The sequence below is a fragment of the Melanerpes formicivorus genome, unplaced genomic scaffold, assembly GCF_026170545.1.
Source record: "Melanerpes formicivorus ecotype bairdi unplaced genomic scaffold, bMelFor1.0.p_v2 SCAF_47, whole genome shotgun sequence".
In the NCBI taxonomy this organism is placed as follows: domain Eukaryota; kingdom Metazoa; phylum Chordata; class Aves; order Piciformes; family Picidae; genus Melanerpes; species Melanerpes formicivorus.
In genome coordinates, this window is record NW_027142399.1 from 1,224,282 (window position 1) to 1,251,761 (window position 27,480).

Here is a 27,480-nt window from a genome sequence, read left to right on the forward strand (position 1 = left end):
TGTAACTTCTGTCTTTTCAACCTGTCAGCTGTACAACAGTTCCTTGTCTCTCTTTAGCTTAGTTTGCTGGCTTGGCATGGGCTCAAGCTCGCCTCTAGTGCCTGGGATAGATACCATATTTTGGAGCTGATTTGGGGAGTGTTGGTTGGTTGTTCTGTTGTTGTTTTTTTGTTGCTTTTTTCTTACTGGAAATGGTTGAACTGAATTCAATGACAGGATAAGCAAAAATTTGTTTAGCTAGGGCTGTCCTGAAGGTTTAATGCCTTCTAAAACCGTTCATGGTGAAAGATGAAGGAAGGAAGCGCTCTGACCTTTTAGATGAAGCTTCCATGGATCCCCATTTTCCTCTGCCAGAAGTCAGCCCAGACAATGAGAGACTGGAAGGAGTGGGATTCTCTTTCACAGAGGATCTTTCACTTTTCCCTTTGCCAGCTAGGTTTGGGCTTTTTGGGTTGCGTCACAGATTTTGCAGCTGTCTTTTAATCAGTTTGCCTCTCTGTCCTGGAACTTTTAATTACTGCCTAGAGGAAATTGTCCAGTAGCATGTTGTGTGTCACAGCAGAAATTGGTGAGTCCTGCTGATTTTTATTCCCCCCCTCCCCCTGCTTAGCAGATTCTTCACTTATCTATTGCTGTGCTTTACTTATCTATGGCTTGGAGCTGGGGTTGCTTAGCCTGGAGAAGAGGAAGCTCAGGGGAGACCTTCTTGCTCTCTACAGCTGCCTGAAGGGAGGTTGGAGCTAGGTGGGGATTGGTCTCTTCTCTCAGGCAACCAGCACCAGAACAAGAGGACACAGTCTCAAGCTGTGCCAGGGGAGGTTTAGGCTGGGTGTTAGGAAGAAGATCTTCATAGAAAGAGAGATTGGCCATGGGAATGTGCTGCCCAGGGAGGTGGTGGAGTCACCATCCCTGGAGGTGTTCAGGAAGAGACTGGATGGGGTGCTTGGTGCCATGGTTTAGTTGATTAGGTGGTGTTGGGTGATAGGTTGGACTTGATGATCTTGAAGGTCTCTTCCAACCTGGTTTATTCTATTCCCATCCCTATTCCCATCCCTATTCCCATCCCTATTCCCATCCCTATTCCCATCCCTATTCCCATCCCTATTCCCATCCCTATTCCCATCCCTATTCCCATCCCTATTCCCATCCCTATTCCCATCCCTATTCCCATCCCTATTCCCATCCCTATTCCCATCCCTATTCCCTTCTAAATGCAATTAGCAATTTTTGCTCAGAGTTTTAATGGCTTCAGTGTTTTCTTTTCCAAAGACTTCTGTTTCAGCCACTGTGGTTTTGCTTGGGGTTAATGCAGCCATGCATTAAAAACAGACAGATGTGGTTCAATCTTGTAATGATTGACTCTGCAAAGTAGGTTGCCAGTCTAATCCTAACTTGTGCTGAGATCTGCTTTTTGCTCAGCTGGCTGGAGCCCGGACGGTGGGTTTTGTTCAGAGCAGAGCTAGAGGATTTGAGTGGTCAGTCATTCAGTGAGGTGCACAATAAATGGAGTTCTAAAGCAAGAGAGAGCTGTTAGACTTCTCTCATCCTCTGCCCACAGAATCACAGAATGGTTAGGGTTGGAAGGGACCTCCAGAGATCAAGTCCAACCCCTCTGCCAAAGCAGGATCACCTAGAGCAGGTCGCACAGGAACACATCCAGATGGGTCTGGAAAGACTCCAGAGAAGGAGACTCCACAAGCTCTCTGGGCAGCCTAAAAGTAAAGCAGCTTTTTCCTCATATTGAAGTGGATCTCCCTGGGTTCCAGTTTGTATCCATTGCCCCTTGTCCTACCACAGGACACCACTGGGCAGCCTGCTCCAGGGCTCTCTCACCCTCACCGTAAAGAAGTGTCTGCTCATGTTGAGGTGGAACCTCCTGTGTTCTAGCTTGTACTTGAGAAGACTTTGTGAAGACCTTAGAGCTGCCTTTCAAAACCTGAGGGGATCCTACAGGAAGGCTGCAGATGGACTTTTCATGAGGGTGTCTGGAGACAGGACAAGGGGGAATGGTTGGAAGCTGAGGGAGGGCAGGGTTAGACTGGATCTTAGGAAGAAGTTAGAATAGAATAGACCAGGTTGGAAGAGACCTTCAAGATCATGGTGTCCTTCAGTAGGAGGGTGGTGAGACTCTGAAACAGGTGATCCAGGGAGGTCATGGATGCCTCCTCCCTGGGAGTGTTCAGGGTCAGGTTGGATGAGGCCTGGGCAGCTGAGTCTAGTTGTGAGGTGTCCCTGCCCATGGTGGGGAGGTTGCAGTGGATGATCCCTTTTGACCTAAGGCATTCTGTGAGGTGAGAGATGACCTTTTTCTTTCCATGACACACATTCTTAGCAGGGATTTCTTTTTCAGTGAGGTGGAAAGTGGTGTTCCATTTCCATCCTTTCTTTCCTTTATCCTCCTTTCCTGTTGTTGTCCTGGACTGTAGAACCCCCCCAGTAGATTCAAAACAGGGACACTGCAGCTGCAGTCTTAGTTAGAGCTTCTAAAACCTGCATTTGCAGTCTTAGCAATCTCTGATTTCTTGTAAAAAGGGTTTGGTTTGTTGTTTTGTTTTTGCAAAGATCTTGTGGTTTTTTTTCCTCTCCCCTCCAAATTGTTTTCTCCTGATGTCCTGTGCCTAAGAGAGTACTGAGGGAAGGAAATCTGGGAAATCAGGGTCGGAAGCAAGATACAAGCTTCCATTCCTGAATCTTTCTTGTTTTGACACTGTTTCCTGGCAGCTGCATTGGTTTGGACTTGAAAGGAATGCATTGTGTTGCTTTTCCCCCAAAAGCTGGGAGATAAAACAGCAATCCAAAGAAAAAAAGACTGCTGTAAAATTAGAAGTTTGTGATGTGCACAGGCAAGAGCCCTGCAGCCCCCAGTGAAGCCTGGCGGGCCTGCTCTGGGGAGGTTTAACTGGGGAGTGATCTTGTGAAAATCAGTTGTTCTAATGCTCCTCCTCATTGTAAGTAAGCAGGGGAACCTTGTCTCCAGTGGTGATAGAATAGAATAGGCCAGACCAGGTTGGAAGAGACCTTTGAGATCATCGTGTCCAACCCATCATCCAACACCACCTAATCAACTAACCCATGGCACCAAGCACCCCATCAAGTCCCCTCTTGAACACCTCCAGTGATGGTGACTCCACCACCTCCCTGGGCAGCACATTCCAATGGGCAATCACTCTCTCTGTGTAAAACTTTCTCCTAACCTTCAGCCTAAACCTCCCCTGGTGCAGCTTGAGATTGTGTCCTCTTGTTCTGGTACTGGCTGCCTGGGAGAAGAGACCAACCTTTACCTGTCTATAACCCCCCTTCAGGGAGTTGTAGACAGCAATAAGGTCACCCCCGAGTCTCCTCTTCTCCTGGCTAAGCAACCTCAGCTCCTTCAGCCTCTCCTCACAGGGCTGTGTTCCAAGCCCCTCACCAACTTTGTTGCCCTTCTCTGGACACCTTCCAGCAAGTCAACATCTTTCCTAAACTGAGGGGCCCAGAACTGGACACAGGACTTAAGGTGTGGCCTGACCAGTGCAGTGTTCAGGGGCAGAATGACCTCCCTGCTCCTGCTGGCCACACTGTTCCTGATGCAGGCCAGGATGCCATTGGCCCTCTTGGCTGCCTGGGCACACTGCAGGCTCATGTTCAGCCTACCATCAACCAGCACCCCCAGGTCCCTCTCTGCCTGGCTGCTCTCAGCCACTCTGACCCCAGCCTGTAGCACTGCATGGGGTTGTTGTGGCCAATGCGCAGCACCTGGCACTTGGATGTGTTCAATCTCCTGCCCTTGGCCTCTGCCCATCTGTCCAGCCTGTCGAGGTCCCTCTGCAGAGCCTCTCTACCCTCCAGCAGATCAACTCCTGCCCCCAGCTTGGTGTCATCTGCAAATTTACTGCTGATGGACTCAATGCCCTCATCCAGATCATCAATAAAGATATTAAAGAGCACAGGGCCCAGCCCTGATCCCTGGGGCACACCACTGGTGCCTGGCCGCCAACTGGATATGGATGTGATGCATGCTCCCCCTTTGTGGTATTTTGAGACTGGCCATACTAAGCTCTCCAAGGTGCTTTAGAAAGCAGTGTTCTGACACAGAGTCAGGATTTCAGCAGAGCAAGCCATCTACAGGCCCTGCTTCCTCGCACCACTGCTTTCCATATTGTTTGTGCAGTGTGAAAGAAACCCTAGAGCAAGAAATGAGCAAATTCTGTGTTCAACTCAAGACTTCTTTTTCATAATAGCTTCCCAAAAGCTATTTCCACTGAGCTTAAATCCTTTTTCTGCTTGAGCCTTTTCCTGAGAGACTGAAATTTCATTTGGCTTCATCAAAGTGGTTTTGACTTGGTTACAATGAAGAGAAGGCTGCACTAGCTATTTCTGAAGGTTTTAAGATTGCTTCTTGGTGCAAACACATTTCTTTTCCCAAGTGTTGATGCTGTTGAGTTTTTGTGTTTACCATGAGTCATCAAATGGCTTAGGTTGGAGCAGACCTCAGAGATGGAATGGAGTGAAGCTTCAGGAGGGAAGAATTAGACTGGAGATGAGGGAGAAATTACAATGAGGGTGGGGAGACAGTGGAACAGGTTGCTCAGGGAGGTGGTGGATGCCCCCTCCCTGGATGTGTTCAAGGCCAGGTTGGATGAGGCTTTGAGCAGCCAGGTCATAGTATCATAGTTCTGGGCCCCTCAGTTTAAGAAGGACATGGAAACACTTGAAGGTGTCCAGAGAAGGGCTACGAGGCTGGGGAGAGGCCTTGAGCACAGCCCTGTGAGGAGAGGCTGAGGGAGCTGGGGTTGCTTAGCCTGGAGAAGAGGAGGCTCAGGGGAGACCTCATTGCCCTCTACAACTACCTGAAAGGTGGTTGTAGCCAGGAAGGGGTTGGTCTCTTCTCCCAGGCAACCAGCACCAGAACAAGAGGACACAGTCTCAAGCTGCGCCAGGGGAGGTTTAGACTCGAGGTGAGGAGGAAGTTCTCCACCGAGCGAGTCGTTCGTCATTGGAATGTGCTGCCCAGGGTGGTGGTGGAGTCCCCATCCCTGGAGGTGTTCAAGAGGGGATTGGATGTGGCACTTGGTGCCATGGTCTAGTCATGAGGTCTGTGTTGATAGGTTGGACTCGAAGATCCTCGAGGTCCTTTCCAACCTAAGTTATAGTGTGATACTGTGATAGTATCCAGTGGGAGGTGTCCCTGCCTATGGCAGGGGGGGTTGGAACTGGCTGCTCTTTAAGGCCCCTTCCAACCCAACCCATTCTCTGAATCTTAACCCTGTGGTCTTTCCCTGCAGCAGGGTAATGTGCAGTTGTATTGAAGGGTAAAGTGAGGCACCCAGCTGGGGAATGTGAATCTCTGTGAAGGGGGAGGGGGGCTGGCTCTGCCCATCCGCTCCAAGCTCTGGAGTGCATTGTGTGCACTGCTGCAGTGGGTAAGAGTGCGAGGAAGGAAGCGGGAAGCAAAACATCACTGTGCGCAGCGAGGCGGAGTGGCCTGCTCACATTGTTTCGTCTGCTTACTGATGAGCAGCATTTAGGAGAAGAATTATTTTAAAATGTAACCCAGGTTTAAAAATATCTCTGCTGTGACAGCCTCTCTGTGCCTCAGCAGTGGCTGCTGGGCTGCACGTGATTCTCACTCGGGCATGAACAAACTGGATGCGAAGCTCCGCTCTGCCGTTCGCAAAGGCTTTTCCCCTCGCTTCCTTAACTCTTTTGTGACTTGATGTTGGCTTAGAGAAAAGCCTGTCCTGGTCATTTCCCTCCTCCTGCTTCAGATCATTCAGCAGGACCCTGGAAGGGAAGGGCTGCTGGCCAGAGTCTGAAGCAGCTGGCTGTGGATTGGGCTTTCTGCTGTCTTCCGGTTACCATTTTCTTCTGGAGAGCTGACATTTTCTTCTCCTGATTTATGAAATTCCTAGAAAATGAGGAGCTGGGCAAATAGTTAAGAAAAAAAAGAAAGGAGGGGAAAAAAAACCCCAAACCAGTGACCTGCATTTTAGGAGCTGGTGATGCATGCCCACTGGAAAAGATAGAAGCATGGAAAAATAAAAGCTCTGCCTGGGAAATTATTGCATGCTTAGAACCGTGGAGCACACAGATAGAAGGGTTGGAGTTGATTTCTTTGGCTTCCTGTCTGCTCTGTAATTGCAGCCTTGATGCAGTTGTGGCTTGGAGATTATATTTGGTACCAGCATGCATTGGACTGGGCAGCACAGAAGTTGTGGTGAGTGCAGGCTCAAAGCTTTGCTCATGAGAACTGAGGCAAGAGCAAAAGGAAGCAACTGCTGTTAATTATTAAAGGGGTTTGCTGCAGTTTCACCTTTTTAAAGGGGTTTGCTGCAGTTTCACCTTTTTAAAGGGGTTTGCTGCAGTTTCACCTTTTAATAGGCCCCATCAGTTTGGGAGGGGGATGCAGGATTTGATTGGAAATGGTAATTCAAACCACCAGCAATCGTTTGGACCGAGTGAGATGGGTTTATGGCAAAGGCTGGAGCAGAGATCTGACTTTTTTTCCCCCCCCTCTCATCCTGCTGCACTGGCAGCTGGGGTGGTTGTTAATGGGGAGGCAGGCATCACAGTGCCTGGGGCATGGTTAGAGCCCTGGGAAGATTTACATTAATCAAACACAAACAGACAGTGTAGCGTGAAGAAATTTCTATCCCGCTAGCGCTGCTCACAAACTTAATTAGGTTATTGGGGCAGAAAAAGCAAACAGCCCCTTCACCCTCTAGTCCTTCTTCTCCAGGGCTTGACCACTCTGGGAAGCTCTAAGAGCAGTAAGCTCATTTCCCCCCCCTCCCCATTTGACCTCCCAGTCTCTCTCCCTGGATGACAGAAAGAGGCATGCCTTCATTCTCCCCCTCTTTCCTGCCCTTCTGAACCAATGCAGAGGCTCTGTTTCCATCTGAGGCTGCTGGAGAGGCTCTGTTTCCATCTGGGGCTGCTGGAGAGGCTCTGTTTCCATCCGAGGCTGCTGGAGAGGCTCTGTTTCCATCCGAGGCTGTGCTTTTCAGGTGCCGGAGTGGTCGTGTGTTTGCAAACCGCCTGCAAACAAAACCCCAGGACGTGGCACAGTGTGACTCTGCAAAAGGGCTGCGAGTGGATTGCAGGGGAAATCTTGCAGCCCTGTGCCAAGCCTTTGTTTCTGTGCCTCCTGTGAAGCAGTTCCTTTGATCAGTGATCTGATTTAATGCCATGCATGCCCATAGACGCCTCTAAACATAGACATGCATATGTATATATGCATAAGTCCACAGGGAGTGCACATGTCTGCTGGATGCACAGAAAATACTTCTCCAGGGATGGATTGGTCTGTCCCTCAGGGTGGCTGGCAATGCTTGGTTTGAGAATCTGGCTCTCCTCTGCTGTCTTGTTGCATGCAGTCTCTGTGGGATGTACGTGGATGCTGTTCTCTCCGTGTCCATTAGCAGTGCAGTGTTGGACCACAGCTGATGGTGGTTGAGAGGAGGTGGGAGAGAAGAGGTGGAGTTTCTTCCCTTCCCTCAAGTGGTCACTGAAACAATCAGGCAGATGCCTCTTAAGGATATCAGCTGAGCACTGAAAAACCAGAAAGCTTCCAAGAGGGGTAGCTTGTGCTTCTTGAAGAGGACTTGGTCTGAGTGTACTCTCCCTGGAAATGGGCCTTTGGGATCTCCCTGTTGAGCTGACTTTGCCTCACAAAACAGGTAATGTCTGAGAGTCTTTGTTTCCATTCTGTGTTAGATGAATAATATACTGAGGGAAGAGAAATGCAGAGGAGGGAGAGAGGATTTCTCCTTTAATATCTCTTGGGAAAAAAAGGGTGGGAGGGGAAGATTTTACTCCTTTATTATTATTTTTTTTCTCTCTCTTTCTCTCTTTTAATAGCTGCTGTGTGAACCTGAGTTACTCTTTTGTGTTTTCATTGTGAAAATGGCCAATTACATATGCTTGCTTTGAAAAGCTCTGCCTCGGTGTCTTAGCTCAAGAACAAAGGTTTTGACAGCTAGGAAAGATGCCTAAGATGTAGATGCTGGCAGCACTACCTTCTTTCCATTCCCCAATGCTGAATTCCCACCCCAGCACGTTAGCAGAGCCTTCTCCCCAGCTCCTGCAGTCTGAGGGGCTGTGATTCCTGTCTTTGATAAGCTGATATTTTCTGTCTGGCGATGTTCAGTTAGCTCCTGGGGCTCAACAAACCATCTGGGATAGTTGTGGGGTTTTTTTCTTTCAGTGGTTTGCCTTCTGAACACGATTTTCCACTGATCTCTTTCTCATTTGATTGGGAAGCTTGCTGAAAAGGAAGCAGATTGCTTCAGTAGGAGGTAGCCCCAGTGGTGGTCTGGAGGGTGCTGTGGGTGCAGAATGCAGGCAGTGTTGATACAGTGACAGGCAGCAGAGAGAGCAGGAGGCTCCTCTCCATTTGCAATAGTTTCTGCTGATGGATGGGTAGGAGGCTTTGGGAGGGCTGGGAGATGCTTAGCACTGCTGGGGTAGGGGATTGGGTTTTTACATACCTTGTATATAGGTAGGCAATGGCCTTTTACAGCTTTACTTTCCCATGGATATGTGATGGAGATGTAAAAAGCCTTTTTTTTTTCTTCCTTTGTTTGTTTGGGTTTTGTTGGGGTTTTTTTGGGGGGGAGGAGGGGAGTGGGGGTGTGTGTGTGTTTTGTTTGGGGTCTTTTGAGTGGCTGTACTGCACAGTGATTACTTCCTTCTGAGGATAAATGCTCATTTCCCAGCCTGGCCTTGAACACCAGGGAAGGGGCACCCACAGCCTCCCTGGGCAGCCTGTTCCAGGGTCTCCCCACCCTCACTGTCAAGCATTTCTTCCTAGGCTCCAGTCTACATCTGCCCTCCTCAAGCTTCAATCCATTCCCTCTCATCCTATCGCTCCAAGCCCTTGTAAAAAGTCCCTTCCTGGCTCTCCTGTCTCCCTGGAGCCTTCTCCAGGCTAAACAGCCCCAAACTCTCTCAGCCTGACTCCATAGGGGAGGTTCTCCAGCCCTCTGAGCATCTTTGTGGCCACCTCTGGACCCACTCCAGCAGCTCCCATGTCATTGTATTAATGAAGTTATTGCCAGCTCTTCTCTCACCATGAACACAGAGTTGTCAGTCCTCAGCATTGTGCCTGGCTGTGGAGCAGGTAGTAAGAACTGCTCTAAGTGAAGCAGGTGAGGAAACAAACCTGATCTTTTTGCTTCTGGTAGCTTGGTTATATCTCTACTGCTGCCACATGTGCTGAGGAATTAGCTGCAATCACCTCTCAGCAGCTGGTAGGTTTCCTGAATAAATGTGTTGGTTTGGTTTTTTCCCCCCTTGCCATGTATTTTTATTTGTTTTAAAGAGACCCAAGAGGAAGATTCTGATACAAACATATTTTGGAGGCCTATTAATAGCAACATATTTGACTCACATGCTGTTCTCAGGATCTTGAGCCATTTTACAGCTGCTATGGCTTCACTACTGTGTTGGGTTTTCTTTTCTTCCCTCTTCCATTTTCTAGTAGAAGAAACAGGACTTGATGTTGCTGTGAAATCCTAACCCTCTGCTCTGCTCCAGTCCTTTGCAGTTGCTCTTTCTGAATGCATCCTGCAATTTAGATGGAGGGGCAGATGAAATGTGAAGGAGCAAAGCATGCCACAAATGCTTGTGCTGATTTGTTTTCCACCTCTCATGCAGTGCATGCTCTGTGCATGTTCTGTGTTTTCTAGGTGGGACCTGCCTTGCAGATGTGCACATCACAGAAGCCTGCTTGGGGTTTGGAGACCATGGAAATGGCTTAGATGGCTTTAACTTCAATGTTGCTGGTCTCTCTGTAGTTCACTTTGCCTCACATTTTCTTTCCTGTCAATTCTGACAAAGTAAGATGGATGGCTGAGAAACTTTCACAGGTTGCATCCGATTGGAAGGGACCCCCAAAGGTTATCTTGCTCAACCCTCTGCACTCAGCAGGGACACCTCCAACTAGAGCAGGCTGTCCAGGGCCACATCTAAAGCTGATCTTGAATCTCAGCAGTGTCAGGGCCTGAACCGCATCCCTGGGCAACCTGTTCCAGTGTTTCACCACTCTCATTGTGCAGAACTTCCTCCTGATGTCCAATACAAATCTACCCTGTTGCAGTTTCAGACCACTGCTCCTCATCCTATCACTCCAAACCCTTCTGAGCAGTCCCTTCCCAGCCTTCCTGTAGGTCCCCTTCAGAAACTGAAATGTAGTTGTGAGGTGTCCTTGGAGCCTTCTCCTCTGGAGGCTGAACACCCCCCAATTATTTCAGCCTGTCCCTACAGCAGATGTGCTCCAGCCCACTGATCATCCTTTTGGCCCTCCTCTGGACCTGCTCTATCAGGTCCATGTCTCTGGTATTGAGGGCTGCAGAGCTGGGTGCAGTACTCCAGGTGAGGTCTCAGCAGAGCAGAGCAGTGTGGCAGAATCACCTCCATGAACCTGCTGGCCACTCTTCTTTCGGTGCAGCCCATGTTGCATGGATAGTTTAAAGACCTGAGTTAATGCTTGGATAGAAACTCTCTTGGGAGGTGTTAAGCAGGGTGAAATGTGCAGTTAGTTGCATTTTATTCAGTTTACTCTCCAATAGTTTAGATTTAGAATAGAATAAACCAGGTTGGATTTCTATTGCTCTTGGTGGTTGCATCTGCAGGAGTAAACATCACCAGCAGAATTAGCTAGGCTGGGAGCTGGGAAGGACTGAGAGTAATAATAACAGCCTACAGGTTGAGCAAGCAACGTGGTGGTGATTTCTTGGTCCTCTCTGGGCTGCAGCTTTTGTTTGTTAGGCTGCACATCCAATTTTTCCCTGGTGTAAACTGGCCCACTGGGAGCGCTTCGCCTTTGGGTGGTTGAAGACGTATGAGGTGTAAATTAGTTTATTGCAGCTGGCAAACCTTAAAAAGCTTTGCAGAGGTCGTAAGGGTGGATGTTGTCTGCACATCCCCATGCAGAATGGGTGTAGTTTGCCCAAAGATTCATGACTGGCTGGAGAAAGGAAAGGCAGGGGTTGGTTTTTTCGGTTGGGTGTCTGCTTAGCTTTGAGCTGATAAATTCCTGGTGCTGATGAGCAGGCAGATTTGGTGTTTGAAGTGTTGGCATTGCATTTCTAGAGCAGTAAACTCACATTAACCTTGGAAACAAGCTAAAGGAGAGCACTGAAGGGAAAGTTAAATTAAGACAAGATGTCTGTCTTGGAGCACAAGAGGTTTGTGTTGGGCACTGGGTTGGACAGGCTGATAACAGCTTTGGAATGGATAAATCCAGTGGTGGAAGTGTTGCTATGGACTTCTGCTGCTGTTTTCAGATCGTAGTAACCTCTGTATCAAGGTAAATCTCAGGTGGGATGTTAAGCCAGACATGAGTTGCTGATGCTGAGGGCCAGAAGAATAACTTAGCCTTGCTGGGTTTCTTGTTTTAAAACACCTTTTGAAAGAAGTGGTGGTGGAATAGTGAATTCCTCCTGAACTCTGCTCTTGTGAGACCCCACCTCAAATACTCTGTCCAGTTCTGCTGTCCCCAGCACAAGAGCTGTTGGAGGGAGTCCACAGGAGGCCACAAAGATGATCCAAGGGTTGGAACACCTCTGCTGTGAGGACAGGCTGAGGTGTTCAGCCTGGAGAAGAGAAGACTCTGTGGGGGACCTCAGAGCTGCCTGCCAGTAGCTGGAGGGATCCTACAGGAAGGTTGCAGAGGGACTTTCCATGAGGGTGTCTGGAGACAGGACAAGTGGGAATGGTTGCAAGCTGAAGGAGAGCAGGGTTAGACTGGATCTGAGGAAGAAGTTCTTCAGTAGGAGGGTGGTGAGACTCTGGAATAGGCTGCACAGGGAGGCTGTGGATGCCTCCTCCCTGGAGGTGTTCAAGGGTTGAATGAGGTTTTGAGCAGTTAAGTCCAGTTGGGAGGCATCCCTGCCCATGGCAAGGAGGTTGGAGTAGATGGTCTGTGAGGTCCCTTCCATCCTAAGCCATTCTATGGATGTGTCTTAATCTGGATACTTTCTTCCTGGCATCTAGCACCTGAGCTATGTTTATTAGTAACAAGCCGTCGAGGTGTGGTGTTCCTGTGCCAGGCAACTGCACTCACTCACCAGAAATGTGAACTCTGGGCCAAATACTCTGGGGTGGAAGACTCTGAACCTTGTGCCTATATTTGCAAAACCTAGAGCTGGATAATTGGAGTTAGCATTAGGGTGTTCTGCAAGCTCCATTTCCAGTCTCATGGAGTACAGTGGGGTCTGAATAGAATAAACCAGGTTGGAAGAGACCTTCAAGATCATCAAGTCCAACCTATCATCCAGCACCACCTAATCAACTAAACCATGGCACCAAGCACCCCATCAAGTCTCCTCCTAAACACCTCCAATGATGGTGACTCCACCACCACCCCAGGCAGCCCATTCCAATCACTCTATGAAGAATTTCTTCCTAACATCCAGCCTAACCCTCCCCTGCCGTCTCCCTTTGTAATTGCCGTCTTGTGCTGGGTTTAGGAGCTGCTTCCACGCTTGTCTCCTTGCTGGTTCATAACAACCACAAGCTAGGTATGGCCTTAATCAGGAGCTAGGCTGTGTGCCTGATGAAATGCCAAGAGCACTTGCCACGCCGGGGCCCCTCAGTTTAAGAAGGACATTGAAACACTTGAAGGTGTCCAGAGAAGGGCAGCAAGGCTGGGGAGAGGCCTTGAACACAGCCCTGTGAGGAGAGGCTGAGGGAGCTGGGGTTGCTTAGCCTGGAGAAGAGGAGGCTCAGGGGTGACCTCATTGCCCTCTACAACTACCTGAAAGGTGGTTGTATCCAGGAAGGGGTTGGTCTCTTCTCCCAGGCAACCAGCACCAGAACAAGAGGACACAGTCTCAAGCTGCGCCAGGGGAGGTTTAGACTCAAGGTGAGGAGAAAGATCTTCACTGAGCGAGTTGTTCGTCATTGGGATGTGCTGCCCAGGGAGGTGGTGGAGTCACCGTCCCTGGAGGCATTCAAGAGGGGATTGGATGTGGCACTTGGTGCCATGGTTTAGTCATGGGGTCTGTGTTGATAGGTTGGACTCGATGCTCCTCGAGGTGTCTTCCAACCTTTGTGATACTGTGACTGTAACACGAGCGAGCTCCCGGCCCTCACGCGCGCGGTGGGCGAGAGCAAACCCCTCGGCGGTTGATGGCTTTAGGTTGCTATGGTTGGGTTGGGAACATCAAACTGTCTGGCACAGCTCTCTTGCTCCTTTGGCTCTTCCTTTTCTGATTTATTTATTTATATTTTTTAATAGTTTTGATTGTGTGTGTGTGTGTCTGTGTGTGTGCATCTGACTAGAAAGCTTTTCCAGACACTGTGTAGGAGGAGTGGCGGGAGGGAGGCGGGGAAGCAGGGCTTGCTTCCATTGAGCCGGTTCTGTATTGCAATTATTGGCAAGCAAAGCAAACATTTCATTTCCCCCTAATTAGCTGCAGTTGAGGGAGGCAGGTTAATTTGGAGTGCCACGCCCTGTCTGTGCAAGAGACCTCGGTGCTCTCCTTTGATTGTTGCGGGCGAGGAGCAAGAAGGATCTCAAAAGGGCTTTCAGAAACTCAGGTTGGAGAGGAGAATCAGAGCACACATGTTCTGCTCTTCTGTTTCTCCCCCCACCCCTCAAAGAACTCAAGCTCCAGTTGCCAAGATGCTATGGAAATGTGAAGGAAAAAAAGGCTATTTTGGAGCTCCTCTAGTATGGCCAAACTGTGCATATTTTAGCTCCTTTTCCTTGCTTGAGGGAAGCTCGAGCTCTCTATGCCTGGCAATATTTGTCTGGAGTCTACTTAAAAATAAAGGGAGCTGGGATTGCTTAGCCTGGAGAAGAGGAGACTCAGGGGAGACCTTATTGCTCTCTACAACTACCTGAAGGGAGGTTGTAGACAGGCGGAGGTTGGTCTCTTCTCCCAGGCAGCCAGCACCAGAACAAGAGGACACAGTCTCTGGCTGCCCCAAGGGAGGTTCAGGTTGGATGTTAGGAAGAAGTTCTCTACAGAAAGAGTGATTGCCCGTTGGAATGGGCTGCCCAAGGAGGTGGTGGAGTCGCTGTCATTGGAGGTTTTCAGGAGGAGACTTGATGGGATGCTTGGTGCCATGGGTTAGCTGTTTGGGTAGGTTGGATTGGTTGATGGGTTGGACGTGATGATCTTGAAGGTCTCTTCCAACCTGGTTTGGTTTATTCTAAATATTCTAAAAGGAGGGAGAAAACTGGGTCATGACTCCTAAAATCACAAGTCTTGACCTTTCCTCCTGTACCTGGCCAGTTCTCTTGAAGTGGGTCATGCAATGACAGCTTGCAGCAGCAGAACAACTGGTGGCCATTCCTTGCAGTGCTTACGTGTTTCTTGTGGTGACTTTGCTCAAGGGCTCTTTAGAAAGAAAGGCTTAGTGCTTTGTAGCATTTCTAATGTTTCATTCATTTGGGGTTTGCCCCCGCCCCCATTTCATAGATGGAAGTTTTTCTTTCCCAGAGGTGGAAACTGATGGATTTGGTAACTTGTGAACAGTCATGTTGGGGAAACCAGTGGGAAATAAGCTGTGATTTGGTAACCTCTGTTCACTCTCAGTTTCTGAACAGAGCTTGTTCCTGCTCTGCAGTACTTTGTGGGCAAACCATGGTCCTGTTGTCCAAGTCTTGCTTTTGGGCTGAACCTAAAAGCAGCCTTAGGGAGACATGAGCAGCTTGCTTTATTTATGTCCTCTCTTCCACTGCCCCCCTCTCCAGTTTTAGTTTGTTTGCCTGCTTCCACCCCATCATAGAGATACTAAACAATAGGTGTCCTTGTCTTAAGAGGTTGTAACTTCAGGCCCTGTAGATGGAAAGCTGATGCTTCTGAGCCTTGGAAGTCAGTCAGGAGTGGAAGAACAGTACTGGCTGCTGAAAATGTCTCTGTCCCCTCCCCTTGTAGAGTTTCTGTGGGGACTAGAAGTTCTTGCAGGGTCCTGGCTTCAGCAGCAGAACAGCACAAAGGCCACATTGAGAATGGCTGCTGGGGAAGCCCTCCTTCCTTGCCTGCCCTGTAAATGCAGTTCTTTCTCCATGAAAAGCCCTGACATCAGCTCTTGGAAAAATCCAAGTGCTTGTGTCATGGAAAATAGCTGAGGCACTTGCTTGGGCTGGGACTGAATGACTGAACTGTGGATGAAACTTCCCTAGAGATGCTTTTCTTCTACCCTTTCCAAACATTACTGTTCATAGAGAGATCTAAACCCTTACCTCCTGAGAGTGTTGCAGTGAGAGGGTGCTAAGGAAAGATCTCCAGCTGGCCATGGGGTGTCCAAGGTACCCTGCTTCTTGTTCCTTTCATTTATTTAGTCTGTTTGGCAAACACTCTTGCAAGCTGCCTTTAGAGCTGCTCACATCCCTCTGCAAAGGAGTACCTCCCAGAGAGCAGTGCTCAGTTGGGTAGGCCATGCTGCCAGCCTGATCAGGAAATTCCATGGAGCTCCTTGTGTGAGGGCAAGAAGGGTCATAGTATAGTATCACAGTATAGGATCAGTCAGGGTTGGAAGGGACCACAAGGATCAGCTAGTTCCAACCCCCCTGCCATGGGCAGGGACACCCCACACTAGATCAGCCTGGCCAGAGCCTCATCCAGCCTGGGCTTAAACACCTCCAGGGACGGGGCCTCAACCACCTCCCTGCACAACCCAGGGTCCTTAATCTCCAGTCTCAATCTGCCCTCCTCAAGCTTCAATCCATTGCCTCTCATCCTGTCACTACAAGTCCTTGTAACAAATCCCTTCCCAGCTCTCCTGAAGGCCCCTTCAGACCCTGGAAGACTGCTCTGTGGTCTTCCCAAAGCCTTCTCTTCTCCAGGCTCAACAGCCCCAGCTCTCTCAGCGGGTCCCCAGAGGGGAGGTGCTCCCGCCCTCTGATCATCTTCATGGCCTCCTCTGGACCCTCTCCTCTGCTCCTTCTCAGCAGGCAGTGGGCAGGCCTGCTCACAAAGCTGTCAGTAATCTCAAGCTAATAATGCCATGAAGGATTCTTCCATGAGTCACTGCATCAGCTGTGGCTGCTGCCTTGGACTCCTACAAAAATAACCTGGAAACTTTGCTTGCTTCGCTCGGTGCCGCCTGCTTGTGCACTTGCCTCGAGTTCCTAACATCTGTCCATAGGCTCTGACAGCTCTCAGGAATCCACACTCTTTGGGTCCCTTCTTTAGCCTGGCTGCTTCTCTGCAGCTTGTGTTACAATCTGGTGCCATCAGTATGCAGTGGGCTGGCTTTTTTTTCCCCTTCTGTGGAAGAGATCTCTGTGGTTTGCTGCGCTTCCGTACTGTGATGCAGGGAAAAGATGACACCGCAGAAAACTGCTCTTTAAGTGGCTTCATGCTAAGGTGGAGGGACTCCATGTGTTGAATCAGTGCTGGCCACAGAATGGCTGCTGTGGTCACAGCTGGAGTTTGTGGGCAGCAGAGGGAAATGGCAGACTTGTGTCTGCGTTGTTTCTTGGTTGCTAATAGCTGTCCGCTCGCTGCATCTGTGCTTCTCTCTCCCCGCCTGTCATTTGCGATCTCATCACTCCTTTACTCACCCAGTGCAGAACACAGCCACCCCTTTTTGTTGTGACAGGAGACTGCCTTTAGCTCTATATTAAGGTCACATTGGTACTGCTTTTGTTCAGGTGGTGTCAGCAGTCTCCCAGCATGCTTTTCTCGGGGCTTTTAAGCCCCTGCAGAACGTGCGGTGGTGGCTCTGCGAGCTGGGAAAACAAACAGGCCGGAGGGGGTTCCTTCCCCTTGGTTCTTCCTGTCTTTTTCAAGAGCAAATTCTGGAAGTTGTCTGCAGAATGGCGTTTCATAGACTCACAGGGTGCCAGGTTGGAAGGGACCCCAAGGATCATCTGCTCCAACCTTTGTAGGGGAGAGTAGAATTGAAATGAGCTGGCCCAGCACGCTGCCAAGCTGGGTCCTAAAACTGTCCAATGGAGGGGAATCCACTGCTGCCCTTGGGAGGTGATTCTAATGTCTAGCTATTTTCATGGGGGAGAAACTGTCTTCTGGAGTACAATGGGAATCTCCTCAGCAGTAGCTTATTCCCACCACCTCTCATCTTCTTCATGGGACTCCTTGTAGCTACCAACTTGGTTTCACTGAAGGCAAATGATGGCTGACGAACGTGGTGGCTTTTTATGGTGGAGCTACAGCATGAGTGCTTAAGGGAAGGGCAACTGATGTCATCCACCTGGAGTTGTGTAAAGCATTTGATGCTGTCCCTTGTGACTTTCTGGTCACCAAATGGCACAAGCATGGTCTTGAGGGGTGGGCCACTCACTGGGTAAGGAATTGGCTGAATGGCTGCACTCAGAGAGTTGAGGTCAAAGGCTGAGTGTCCAAGTGGAGACCAGTGACAAGTGGTGGCCTTCAGGGATTGGTATGAGGCCTAGAGCAACCTGGTCTAGTGGAAGGTGTCCTTGGCAGGGGAGTTGGAACTGGATGGTCTTTAAGGTCCTTCCCAACCCAACCTGTTCTATGTGTCTGCGCTGTAAGCAAGAGGAAAGTCCAGCTCAGCCTTCCAGAAGTGCAGCTGACAGTCACACAACTCACTTCTTGACCAAAATCTGTGAAGGTGGTTCTGGCCAAAAGCTCCTCATTGCCTGCTTGACTTGGTGCAAACCACCCAAAGTAGGATGATGTAATTTTAAGCAGACATAGTTTGGGGTTTTGCTTGCAAGAAGGGCAAGGTGGGGGGGGGGGGGGCACACATTGAGTTAACTTTGGGTTTCCTCTTTTCATTCTACATGCATGCAAAAGCAACAAATGAACCTCTAATATTGCTCCTCTCCCCTGAGTTTGGGGTGATTGGGTGGTTTGGGTATTTTCCTTTCAAATTTAGCCTTCTTTGAAGAAGATTTTGCCTGCAAGAAGCAACTGCTTAGCTAAATGAAACTAGGAAAGCCAGGAAGAAGCTTCTCTTGCAGCTCTTCATCTCCTAATTAAAGCTGAGTTCTGTCAAGCAAGCAGTTTTTGGCTGTTGCCTTTTGTATGGGTTTCACAATATTTCTTACTCATCTCAGCACAAGTCAGAGTCATTTCTACTTGCATGGTGCAAAACACACACACACACACACACACAGAGGTTTCATTTCAGGCATGTGAATAGGCCTGAAGTAAATGGAACTAAAGTTAGGCACATGAGTAAATATTTCCAAGGTTGGAGCCCTTGCCTGTATCTAAATATTTTTGTCTTTGATGAGTTTTTGAGATAGCAGATACTTGGATTCTGGTAATATTTTAGTAGGGGAGGGGAAAAAAACCTCCCCCAGCATGGTGATCTGAATGCTGTGCTATTTATGGGCAGATGTATTTTCAACCTCCTGGGCTAGAATGGAATGCTTTGTACTCTTGGAAGCTGGGAATCCTTCCTCACTCTGCTGTGTTTTGACACATTAGGTCTTAAAACTTGGTCAGGGCTTCAAGGTGGTTTTTAGGCAGTGGTCCAATACTGCATGGAGCATGCATGAGTGAGCTGACATCTCCTCTGCCCCTTTACTCTGCTCTGGTGAGACCCCACCTTGAATACTGTGCCCAGTTCTGCTGTCCCCAGCATAAGGAGGACACAAAGCTGTTGGAGTGAGTCCAGAGGAGGGCCACAAAGATGAGCCAAGGGCTGGAGCACCTCTGCTATGAGGACAGGCTGAAGGAGCTGGGGTGTTCAGCCTGGAGAAGAGAAGACTCTGGGGGAACCTTGGAGCTGCCTTCCAATAGCTGAAGGGATTCTATAGGAAGGCTGCAGAGGGACTTTTCATGAGGGTGTGTAGAAACAGGACAAGGGGGAATGGTTTGAGCTGAGGGAGAACAGGGTTAGACTGGAGCTTAGGAAGAAGTTCTTCACTATGAGGGTGGTGAGATTCTGGACTAGGCTGTCCAGAGAGGCTGTGGATGCCTCCTCCTTGGAGGTGTTCAAGGCCAGGTGGAATAAGGCCTTGAGCTGCTGAGTCTAGTTGAGAGGCATCCCTGCCCGTGGCAAGGAGGTTGGAGTGGATGATCTCTGAGATCCATTCCAATTTGAGCCATTCTGTGATTCACAGAATAGCTTAAGGTTGGAAGGAACCTTGAAGATCACCTACTGCAACCCCTCTGCCATGGACTAGAATGGTTTCTGCTCCACAGTGCTCCCAGTTGGAGGGGTATTTCTTTCCCTTGGCTTTGCAGTAAACCATTTGCCCCGTGCAGCATGACTAACACCTTCTACCTTTAGTCATTTGCTGCACTGAAATGGCTTAAAATGATTTGACCCTGCATTTTAAAAACAAACTGTGACTTGGCTTTTAATTGTCCCTGCTATTCAGGAGAGTGGAACAACTTGTTTGGAAATGTGCTGATGTTCATCAGCTATCATCCCCAATGTCTGCAGGGGTTTTTTATCGTGGGGCCTAAACCTGCCAGCTAGATTTGGAAGGAAAGTCTCCAGCTGTTCACCACACCCTGCTGTGCCTTCAGCTTGCCTGGTGTTTACAGTAGTAGGTGGAGGAAGTATTGTGTCTTCTGTGTGGGGCTATAGCACAGGGAGGAGCTTCACAGAGTGGTAGGGGTTGGAAGGGGGCTCAAAAGATCAAGTCTCAACTCCCCTGCCACAGCAGGATCGCCTAGGGCAGGTTGCACAGGAACACATCCAGATGGGTCTTGATTGTCTGCAGAGAAGGAGACTCTGCAGCCTCTCTGGGCAGCCTGCTCCAGGGCTCTGGCACCCTCACAATGAGGAAGTTTTGCCTTCTGTTCCTGTGGAGCCTCCTCTGCTTCAGCTTGTACCTGTGGCCCTTGTCCTGTCATTGGGCAGGGCCTGGCTATGTCTGCCAAGCCTGCCCTTCACATCTTCATAAACGTGTGTGGGGTCACTCCTCAGTCCTCTCCAAGCTAAAGAGACCCAGCTCCCTCAGCACCCATGGCTGAGCACAATCTCCAACAGTATAAACAGGGACAAAGGCAGCATCCAATTGCTCTGCCTTTGGATCCTCTGACAGCAGGGCAGCCACCCTCAACTTTCACCACTTCAACCAGACCCTTCTCCTAGTTGGCTCATCCACTATTTGCATCAGAAAGTTATGTGCACTGGAGGAACCTCCTGGACTGTGGCTGGCTGCCTGAGGAGGCCTTCCAGCACCCATCTGGGTAGTTAAAATCCCTTTTGAGAACCAGGGCCTGCAATTGGGAGGCTATTATCAACTTCCTTGTCCAGATCAGGTAGCCTGTACTAGACACCCACAGCAGCATCACCCCTGCTGGCCTGCCCCTTCATTCACCCCCACAAACTCTCAGCTCACTCCTCACCAGCCCCTGGACAGAACTCAATACATTCTAGTTGCTCTCTCATGTCAAGAGCAACTCCACCACCTTGCCTTGTTGACCTGTCTTTCCTAAAAAGGACATAGGCAGCCATGACCACATTCCAGCCATGTGAGCTGTCCCACCACATCTCTCTCATTGCCACCAGATCATAACCCCTTGACTGCATGCAGATTCGCTGTGTGTGCCTGAGAAGCTTGGCCCTGATGCTGACCTGCTGCCTGCCTGCCTGCTTCCCCACCATGGCCCTCCCTCCCTCCCTCCCTGCTGGCTTTGGAGAGAAAAGAAAAGCAGGAAGTTGGTGTCTCCAGAGCTTCCAGGAGCTGCTCCCAGCCTGCTTCACAGCAGTCTATGGTGGAGCCCAAGAGGAAGGAGCACCAGGATCCAACACCCAAAGCTGTCACTTTGGGTGGGGATTCTCTTGGGGAGTCCCAAATGAGCTGGCATGGTTTAACCCTCTCCTAGCAGGACCCAAGGAGCTGTGAGCTTTTGGCCCTCTGTCAGGGACACTTCTGTGCTCGCTGCTGAGGTCAAAGCACAGACAAAACTCCTGATGATTCAGTGCCTTCAGGGTTCTGTTGCTAAAGAAGTGATGACAGTGGCCAAGAGAGAAGGATTTTTACAGAACTTTCTAGAACTCTGAAATAAAACAGTTGCACTTCATCCTTGAGTGGAAAGTAAGGAACTGCTCCAGCCACGCTAGCACAGGAGTGAGCTGACTTTGTTTGCTGCAGGTAGAGCACAACAAGGAGAGGCTTCATTAGCTGCTTCTTTCTTTACTGAAGCAGAATGGATTTCCCAGGCTCCTGAGATGGAAGTAATGCTTCTGAGGGAGGAGGAAAGAGAACTACTACTCCTTGGGGAGTCTCTAAGCAACCTTTTCCTTCAATTTCTTAACTTCTGTGCTGCTTTACCCATAGGTTCCTGAGCCTTATACAATCAAAGGGCCTTCATTTCAAGCTGGCTGTTGTATTTCAACCAAATCTGAAGCTGTTATCTAAAAGATGGCAAATGGCTGGGTGTCTGTAATTCCTTGCCAGTACCAGGCAGGCAACATTTGAATTTCACTGTCTAATGTGTCATCAGATGTTTGTTTCAGAGTTGCCATATTAGTGCATGCTTGCCTAGGCAATTTGCATGTGTGAGCTGGCCAGCATTTTGGGTGTAAACAGATTTAATGCAACACTCATTAGAGAGAGAGAGAGGGATGGAGCTGATTGCAGTACAAGAGAAAATAAATCATTAAACTTTATGTCCTTTCTTCTTTTCAGGTTTCCTCTCAAAAAACCTACAAGGTGAGTTGCTGAAGTCTGTTTTACCTCTGTTGTAAATGATGCCAGAGCATTTTTGGAGGGGAAATGCTTTTAAAAGGGGGGGTTAAAAAAATAGAATGGTTTGGGTTGGAAGGGACCTTAAAGATCATCCAGTTCCAATTCCCTGCCATGGGCGGGGAAACCTCCCACCAGCCCAGGGTGCTCAGGGCCTCATCCAGCCTGGCCTTGAACACCTCCAGGGAAGGGGCATCCACAACCTCCCTGGGCAACCTGTTCCAGTGTCTCCCCACCCTCACTGAACAGAATTTCTTTCCAATATCTGGTCTCTACTGTCTGGTTGTTCCACTTGAATTCAGCCTGGGAATAAGTGGTTTTTTTTAGGTCAAGTTAATTTGTTCATTTTAATCCCACTTCCTCATCAGCAAACAGAACTAGCTGTAGTTAATTCCAAGTGCCTAGGCAGCTAGGCAGTGCTGGGCATGGTGGTCAGGATCACAGAATGGTGTAGGGCTTGGAAGGGACCTCAAAAGATCTTTTTGCCCGGGCAAGCAGCACCAGAACAAGAGGACACAATCTCCAGCTGCACCAGGGGAGGTTTAGGCTGGATGTTAGGAAGAAATTCTGCTCAGAAAGAGAGATTGGTCTTTGGAATGTGCTGCCCAGGGAGGTGGTGGAGTCACCATCACTGGAAATGTTTAAAAGGAGTCTGGATGAGGCACTTAGTACTGTGCTTTAGTTGATTGGATGGTGTTGGGTGATAGGTTGGACTCGATGATCTCCAAGGTCTTTTCCAGCCTGGATAATTCTGTATCATGGAGTCCAAGCCCCTGCCAGAGCAGCACCATCTAGAGCATGTCACACAGGAATACATAGTATTATCATAGTATCATAGCATCAGTCAGGGTTGGAAGGCACCACAAGGATCAGCTACTTCCAACCCCCCTGCCATGGGTAGGGACACCCCACACTGGATCAGCCTGGCCAGAGCCTCGTCCAGCCTGGGCTTAAACACCTCCAGGGATGGGGCCTCAACCACCTCCCCGGACAACCCATTCCAGGGCTTCACCACTCATGGGGAAGAACTTCCTCCTCCCCTCCAGCCTGAATCTCCCCACCTCCAGCTTCATTCCATTCCCCCTAGTCCTATCACTCCCTGAGATCCTGAGAAGTCCTTCCCCAGCCTTCCTGTAGCCCCCTTCAGATACCGGAAGGCCACAATGAGGTCATCTGGAAGCCTTCTCTTCTCCAGACTGAACAGCCCCAACTCCCTCAGTCTGTCCTCACAGGAGAGGTGCTCCAGCCCTCTGCTCATCTTCCTGGCCCTTCTCTGGACACGTTCCAGCACCTCCATATCCCTCTGGTAATAGGGGCTCCAGAACTGGAACATCCAGATGGGCTTTGGATGTCTCCAGAGGAGGAGGCTCCCCAGCCTCTCTGGGCAGCCTGCTCCTCTGGTTTTTTCCCCCCCTTTGCTTTTCTGATCCTGTGCTTTGGTTTGACACAGACACGGCAGCATTCTGAGCAGAGAGTCTCCAGCTGACAAGAAGCAGAAGGTTGAACGCTGCAGTAGCACACACGACTTTGATCCAACAGGTAAAGTCCTGCCGCTTCCCAGGGGGAAATCCGGGCTTGCTGGGCGCTGGGAATAGAAATTACTTGTGTGTGTCAACAGAGGTGGGTTTCAGAGTTGCATTGTTGTGCAGTGGCAAAGGCTTTCTGAAGCATGCAGGCATTGAAATGCATATGGACTCGCTTTTCAAGACGCTGATCTACAAAGCAGCTGTTAACTGGGCAAGAATAAACCTGGATTAGTGGTGTCAGTGAATAATTAGAACGACTTCCTCTTGCAGAAAAATCAGTCTGAAATTTCAGGAGGCAGATACTGTAATTAGTTGTGAGTAGTTCTATTAGCTGTTTCAGTTGGAGTGTGAAATTGGAGCTGTTCTAGCCTCTGCTGCAGCCACCATTCCTCTTGGATTTATTACTCTTTCCTTGGAGCCTCGGTGGATTTTTGATCCATCTCTTACTTCTGAAGTGAATTTGTGTTTTCCACCATCATGCACTTGAAGACAAATGTCTGTTTTTTAAAGGGTATTTTATCCCATATATTTATATATTTGGGTTTTTTCTAACCCTTGCAAAAGGTTAACTTAGGGTCAGCTTGGTAAGCCTGGCTTGGAAATCAGGATGCATGCAGGGAGACTTCATTCTTTCTCTGAAACACTAACCCAGTGACTACTGTGTATGCTCATGAAATGCATGACAGGCTCTTGTCTGAGCCTCCTGGCCCCATGCAATGTGCTTTTTTTCCATACAGTGTGCTTTTTTTCATGCCTGTGCATTCTGCTGTGTAGCCCAGTCTTTTCCCTGGGGCTTGTGGAAGAGATGAGAGTTGAACGGAAAGGTAGAAGAGCTTGTGTAGTGTGGGGGGGGGTTTTGCACAAGACATTTGAAGCTGATCTTTTAAAGCCATCCTGTTCATGCTTTCTGCCACTAGCTGCATGACTCCTTCCTAGTGTGCACCCAAAAACTGGGCTTTTAATAGCAGTTTAAAAAGAACTGTAAGGGGAAAACCCCCCCAACCCTGAGTCAGTGCTTGTCTCATTTCCCTTTGTCCTTAGCAGTAGGCAATGTGAAGTTACTTCAGGTTGGGATAGGTCTCAGGCTATAGCCTTGGGTTGTAGGAGTTTGTGTTCTTCAGAAGCAAACTTCAGGAGTCCTCTGATCTCCATCTGACTCAAAGTCCTTCCAATTCTGAGAGCTGTTACCTGGCACCACTGTTGCAGTGCTTGTGAGCTGCTCTGACAGAGGAACTCTGCGCTGTGGCCTTCGTAACCTCCTTTTCTTTCCGAGGGCCGAACGCAGGTGGCAATTGCTCTGGCCATAAACCTTAACCAGAGCAGCTTGGCCTGGTTTTTCCCCCGTGATACTTTCTGTACCTCATTGCCAAGGAACTTCTTTGATTATGTCTCAGATCCTGTATTAATTCCTTCGTGGTGTTCCCTGTGTCTTCACGCTCGTGTTGTTCACCCCTCGCTCCAAGTGTTCCACCTGTGTTTCGTTCCCATCTTATTCATGTTTTGCACGATTTAACCTAATAAATCAGTCTGTGTTTTTCATGAAGTTTGTTTTGTTTTGTTTTGTTTTTTTTCTCATGTTTGGTCTCCATATTTTCTATATCTCTCTCTCCTTCTCTCCTGCTCTCGTGCAGATAGCTCCTCCAAGAAGACAAAGTCTAGCTCGGAGGAGAGTAGATCCGAGACGTATGGTAAGCTAAAGCAGCTGCTGCAGCCTTGCACCTTTGCAGTCTGCTCCCTGCTTTCTGTCTGTGCACCCAAGGCTTTTTTTTTTTGTTGTTGTTGATGTTTTTTTTTTAATCCTGCATGGTTGGCTCTGCAGCAGGGAGTGGGTTTCAATGTTGCTATCAGCTTGTAGTTGGTTTATTGTGTAGTGGCTGGAAACTAACCTGTAGCTGGGAAGCGCAGGCTGTCAGCTGGCTGTTCCTGGTAGCTGTTGAGGCTTGGGGGAAACTTACTGGAACTGCTCCTCTTGGAGGCTTTTGTGCCACTGAGTGTATTTGGCATTGGAGGAGGATGCAGCTCCTGCTGGGTTTGTTTAGTTCTAGGAGAGTCTCGTGTCTTGCTGTAACTGCAGAGGTTAACCTGGGTGAGCTAGCAAGTGATCTGTTAGCGCTGGTTGTAGAGGATCTCCTATCAGTTCCTTTTCATGTTTCACAGTAGGGGGAAAATGTCCCTGTAATTTAAAAAAAAAATACAAGAAAATGAGCTTCATTCACCATTCTTTGTTCTCAAGAGGAGGGGAAACTTCCCCTGGCAGTCCTTTATTGATGTGTGTTACTGCTGCACCGTGGGCTTGGAGGCTGGAGCAGCAGACAGGTGTACAGCAGCCTGGGGGAGGAGCAGCCCTCCCGCAGCACTGGCTCAGATGTCTCAGTCCCCAGCCTGGGACACTCTCTCCATATTGCCCTTATCTTAGTGACTTGTGGAATTCCTGCTCTCTGAAGATATCTGCACTCCTGTCTTAGAAACTGGCAGACATGAAGGTTTCCCAAGCTGGTGGAGCTTCTTTTGAGTCCTTCTGAAGGCTTATTGCTCCATGGCCATTCCTGCTGCGTTTCATGGTTTTCCATTCATGAGCTGCCTTTTTTCCCCCCCCCCCTTTCCTGTTCCTTTTCTTGATGTGTAAAACAGTCTGTGCTACTTTCTGATCTACTGTTTTTTTTCCTCTGTTGAGAAAATTGCTTGCTGCACAACCTGCTGTGGCAGAGGGATTGGGAGCAGATGCAATAACTCCTCCATTATCAGCTTCATCATTCCACTAGAATAAAACTGCCAGGTGTTAATGGCTGGGAGACAGCCTCTTAAACCTCCTATGGAAAACAAAGTGCATCATAGCTCTGCTTCTAAAGAGCAGTAAAAAATAAGGCCAAAACACCCCCCTGCAAACCCCCAAAATCACCATTCCTGATGAGTTCCTTCTAAACCTACACAGGCATCATGGCATCAGCCCTTGAGTTCAGAGGTGGTTTGGGTTGGAAAGGACCCCAAAGATCATCCAGTTCCAACCCCTCTGCCATGGGCAGGGACACCTTCCACTAGAGTCCCTCCAGCAGATCCCTGTCTCTCTTGAACTGGGGAGCCCAAAACTGGACACAGTATTCCAGGTGTGGTCTCAGGATAGAGGGGAGGAGAACCTCCCTAGACCTGCTGGCCACACTGTTCTTGATGCACCCCAGGATGCTGTTGGCCCTTTTGGTCCCAAAGGCTCATTTGCAGTCTCATGGAGAGTTTAACCATCCACTAGGACTCCAAGGTCCTTCTCCATGGAGCTGCTTTCCAGCAGGACAAGCCCTAGTGCTGCCTGGTGGTGTTCCTCCCCGTGCTGCTTAGTAACAGCTCAGGTTTATTAGAGCCCTGAACCTGCATTTTTTGCTTCGTGCTGCTTGCCCATAATGTTCTGGAGGTGCTGTCAAACTGCTGTAGGTTAATTACAGGAAACATTTGGTCTGCCTGATGGAATGTATCTGTGTTTATACTTCTCCCTGCCTCTGTGCAGTGTCCTAGTTTTTCATGGGTGGCAGAAAGAAACATGACTTCCTAATGTAAGCCTTTACTTCCCCCAAAGCTTCCTGCAGATGCTCGATCCATGCCCAGGATCTGTGGGAGCAGTTTCCACTCATCCTTCCTTTCCTGTGGCCTTTGCTGTGTTATCCTTGCCCTGCCTTTGTGCCTACCCTCTATTTTCCCCAGGTTCTGTGGTATGTGTAGAGAAGGCTGCTGTTTGCTTTGGATGGGACCAAACTATTTAAAAGGCTAGAAGTAGAAGTACTGTGCTGATAGTTTGCTTGCTGGTGAGTGGATGCTAGCTGGCTCCTGTGGCTAGCCCTTGGAAAGGGAAGAATAAAAATGTCTTGAATGACAGCAGGGAAGGGAGGTGGGGCTTTTGTGTCTGGGTTTGTTCTTCCCTCTTGAAATTCTTAGTTAAGAAGCAAGAGAGCAGAGTTTCTTGAAGTATGTGAGTGGCTTGGGAAGGGGGAGCAGAGTGGTGAGGTAGGGAAATTGTTCTGATCTACAGAAGCTGAGTTGCAGTGCCATGAAACACAGAGTGTGATATTTGCATCCATAAATCCACCCATCTCCTAGCTATGTAGTTAATAACCTTTATGTGATCAGGAGAGAGAGTGAGTGGAGGTTTGGATAGCTGCAACTGACGGTTTAGTGTCATAACCTTCCACAATTCATAGATTCATAGAATGGTTTGGGCTGGAATGGAACTTAAAGATCACCTATGTCCAACCACTCCACCCTGGGCCAGGGACACCTCCCAGCAGCCCAGGTTGCTGAAGGCCTCATCCAACCTGGCCTTGAACACCTCCAGGGAGGGAATATCCACAACCTCCCTGGGCAGCCTGTTCCAGTGTCTCCCCACAGAAT

The 27,480-nt window shown here is 49.1% G+C and overlaps 1 protein-coding gene across 2 annotated transcripts in view; it reads left to right on the forward strand.

Moving 5' to 3' along the window:
• The window catches only part of ARHGEF12 (Rho guanine nucleotide exchange factor 12), an 85,324-nt gene that overhangs the window by 16,351 nt on the left and 41,493 nt on the right, over positions 1 to 27,480 (forward strand). The window contains exons 2-4 of one of the 2 annotated variants that reach the window (XM_068159977.1): positions 21,524 to 21,547; positions 23,031 to 23,119; positions 24,738 to 24,794. In XM_068159977.1, the coding sequence (XP_068016078.1) occupies positions 21,524 to 21,547; positions 23,031 to 23,119; positions 24,738 to 24,794 (170 nt within the window). The remainder of the gene's footprint in view (positions 1 to 21,523; positions 21,548 to 23,030; positions 23,120 to 24,737; positions 24,795 to 27,480) is intronic. The other variant, XM_068159978.1, reaches the window with a different exon arrangement.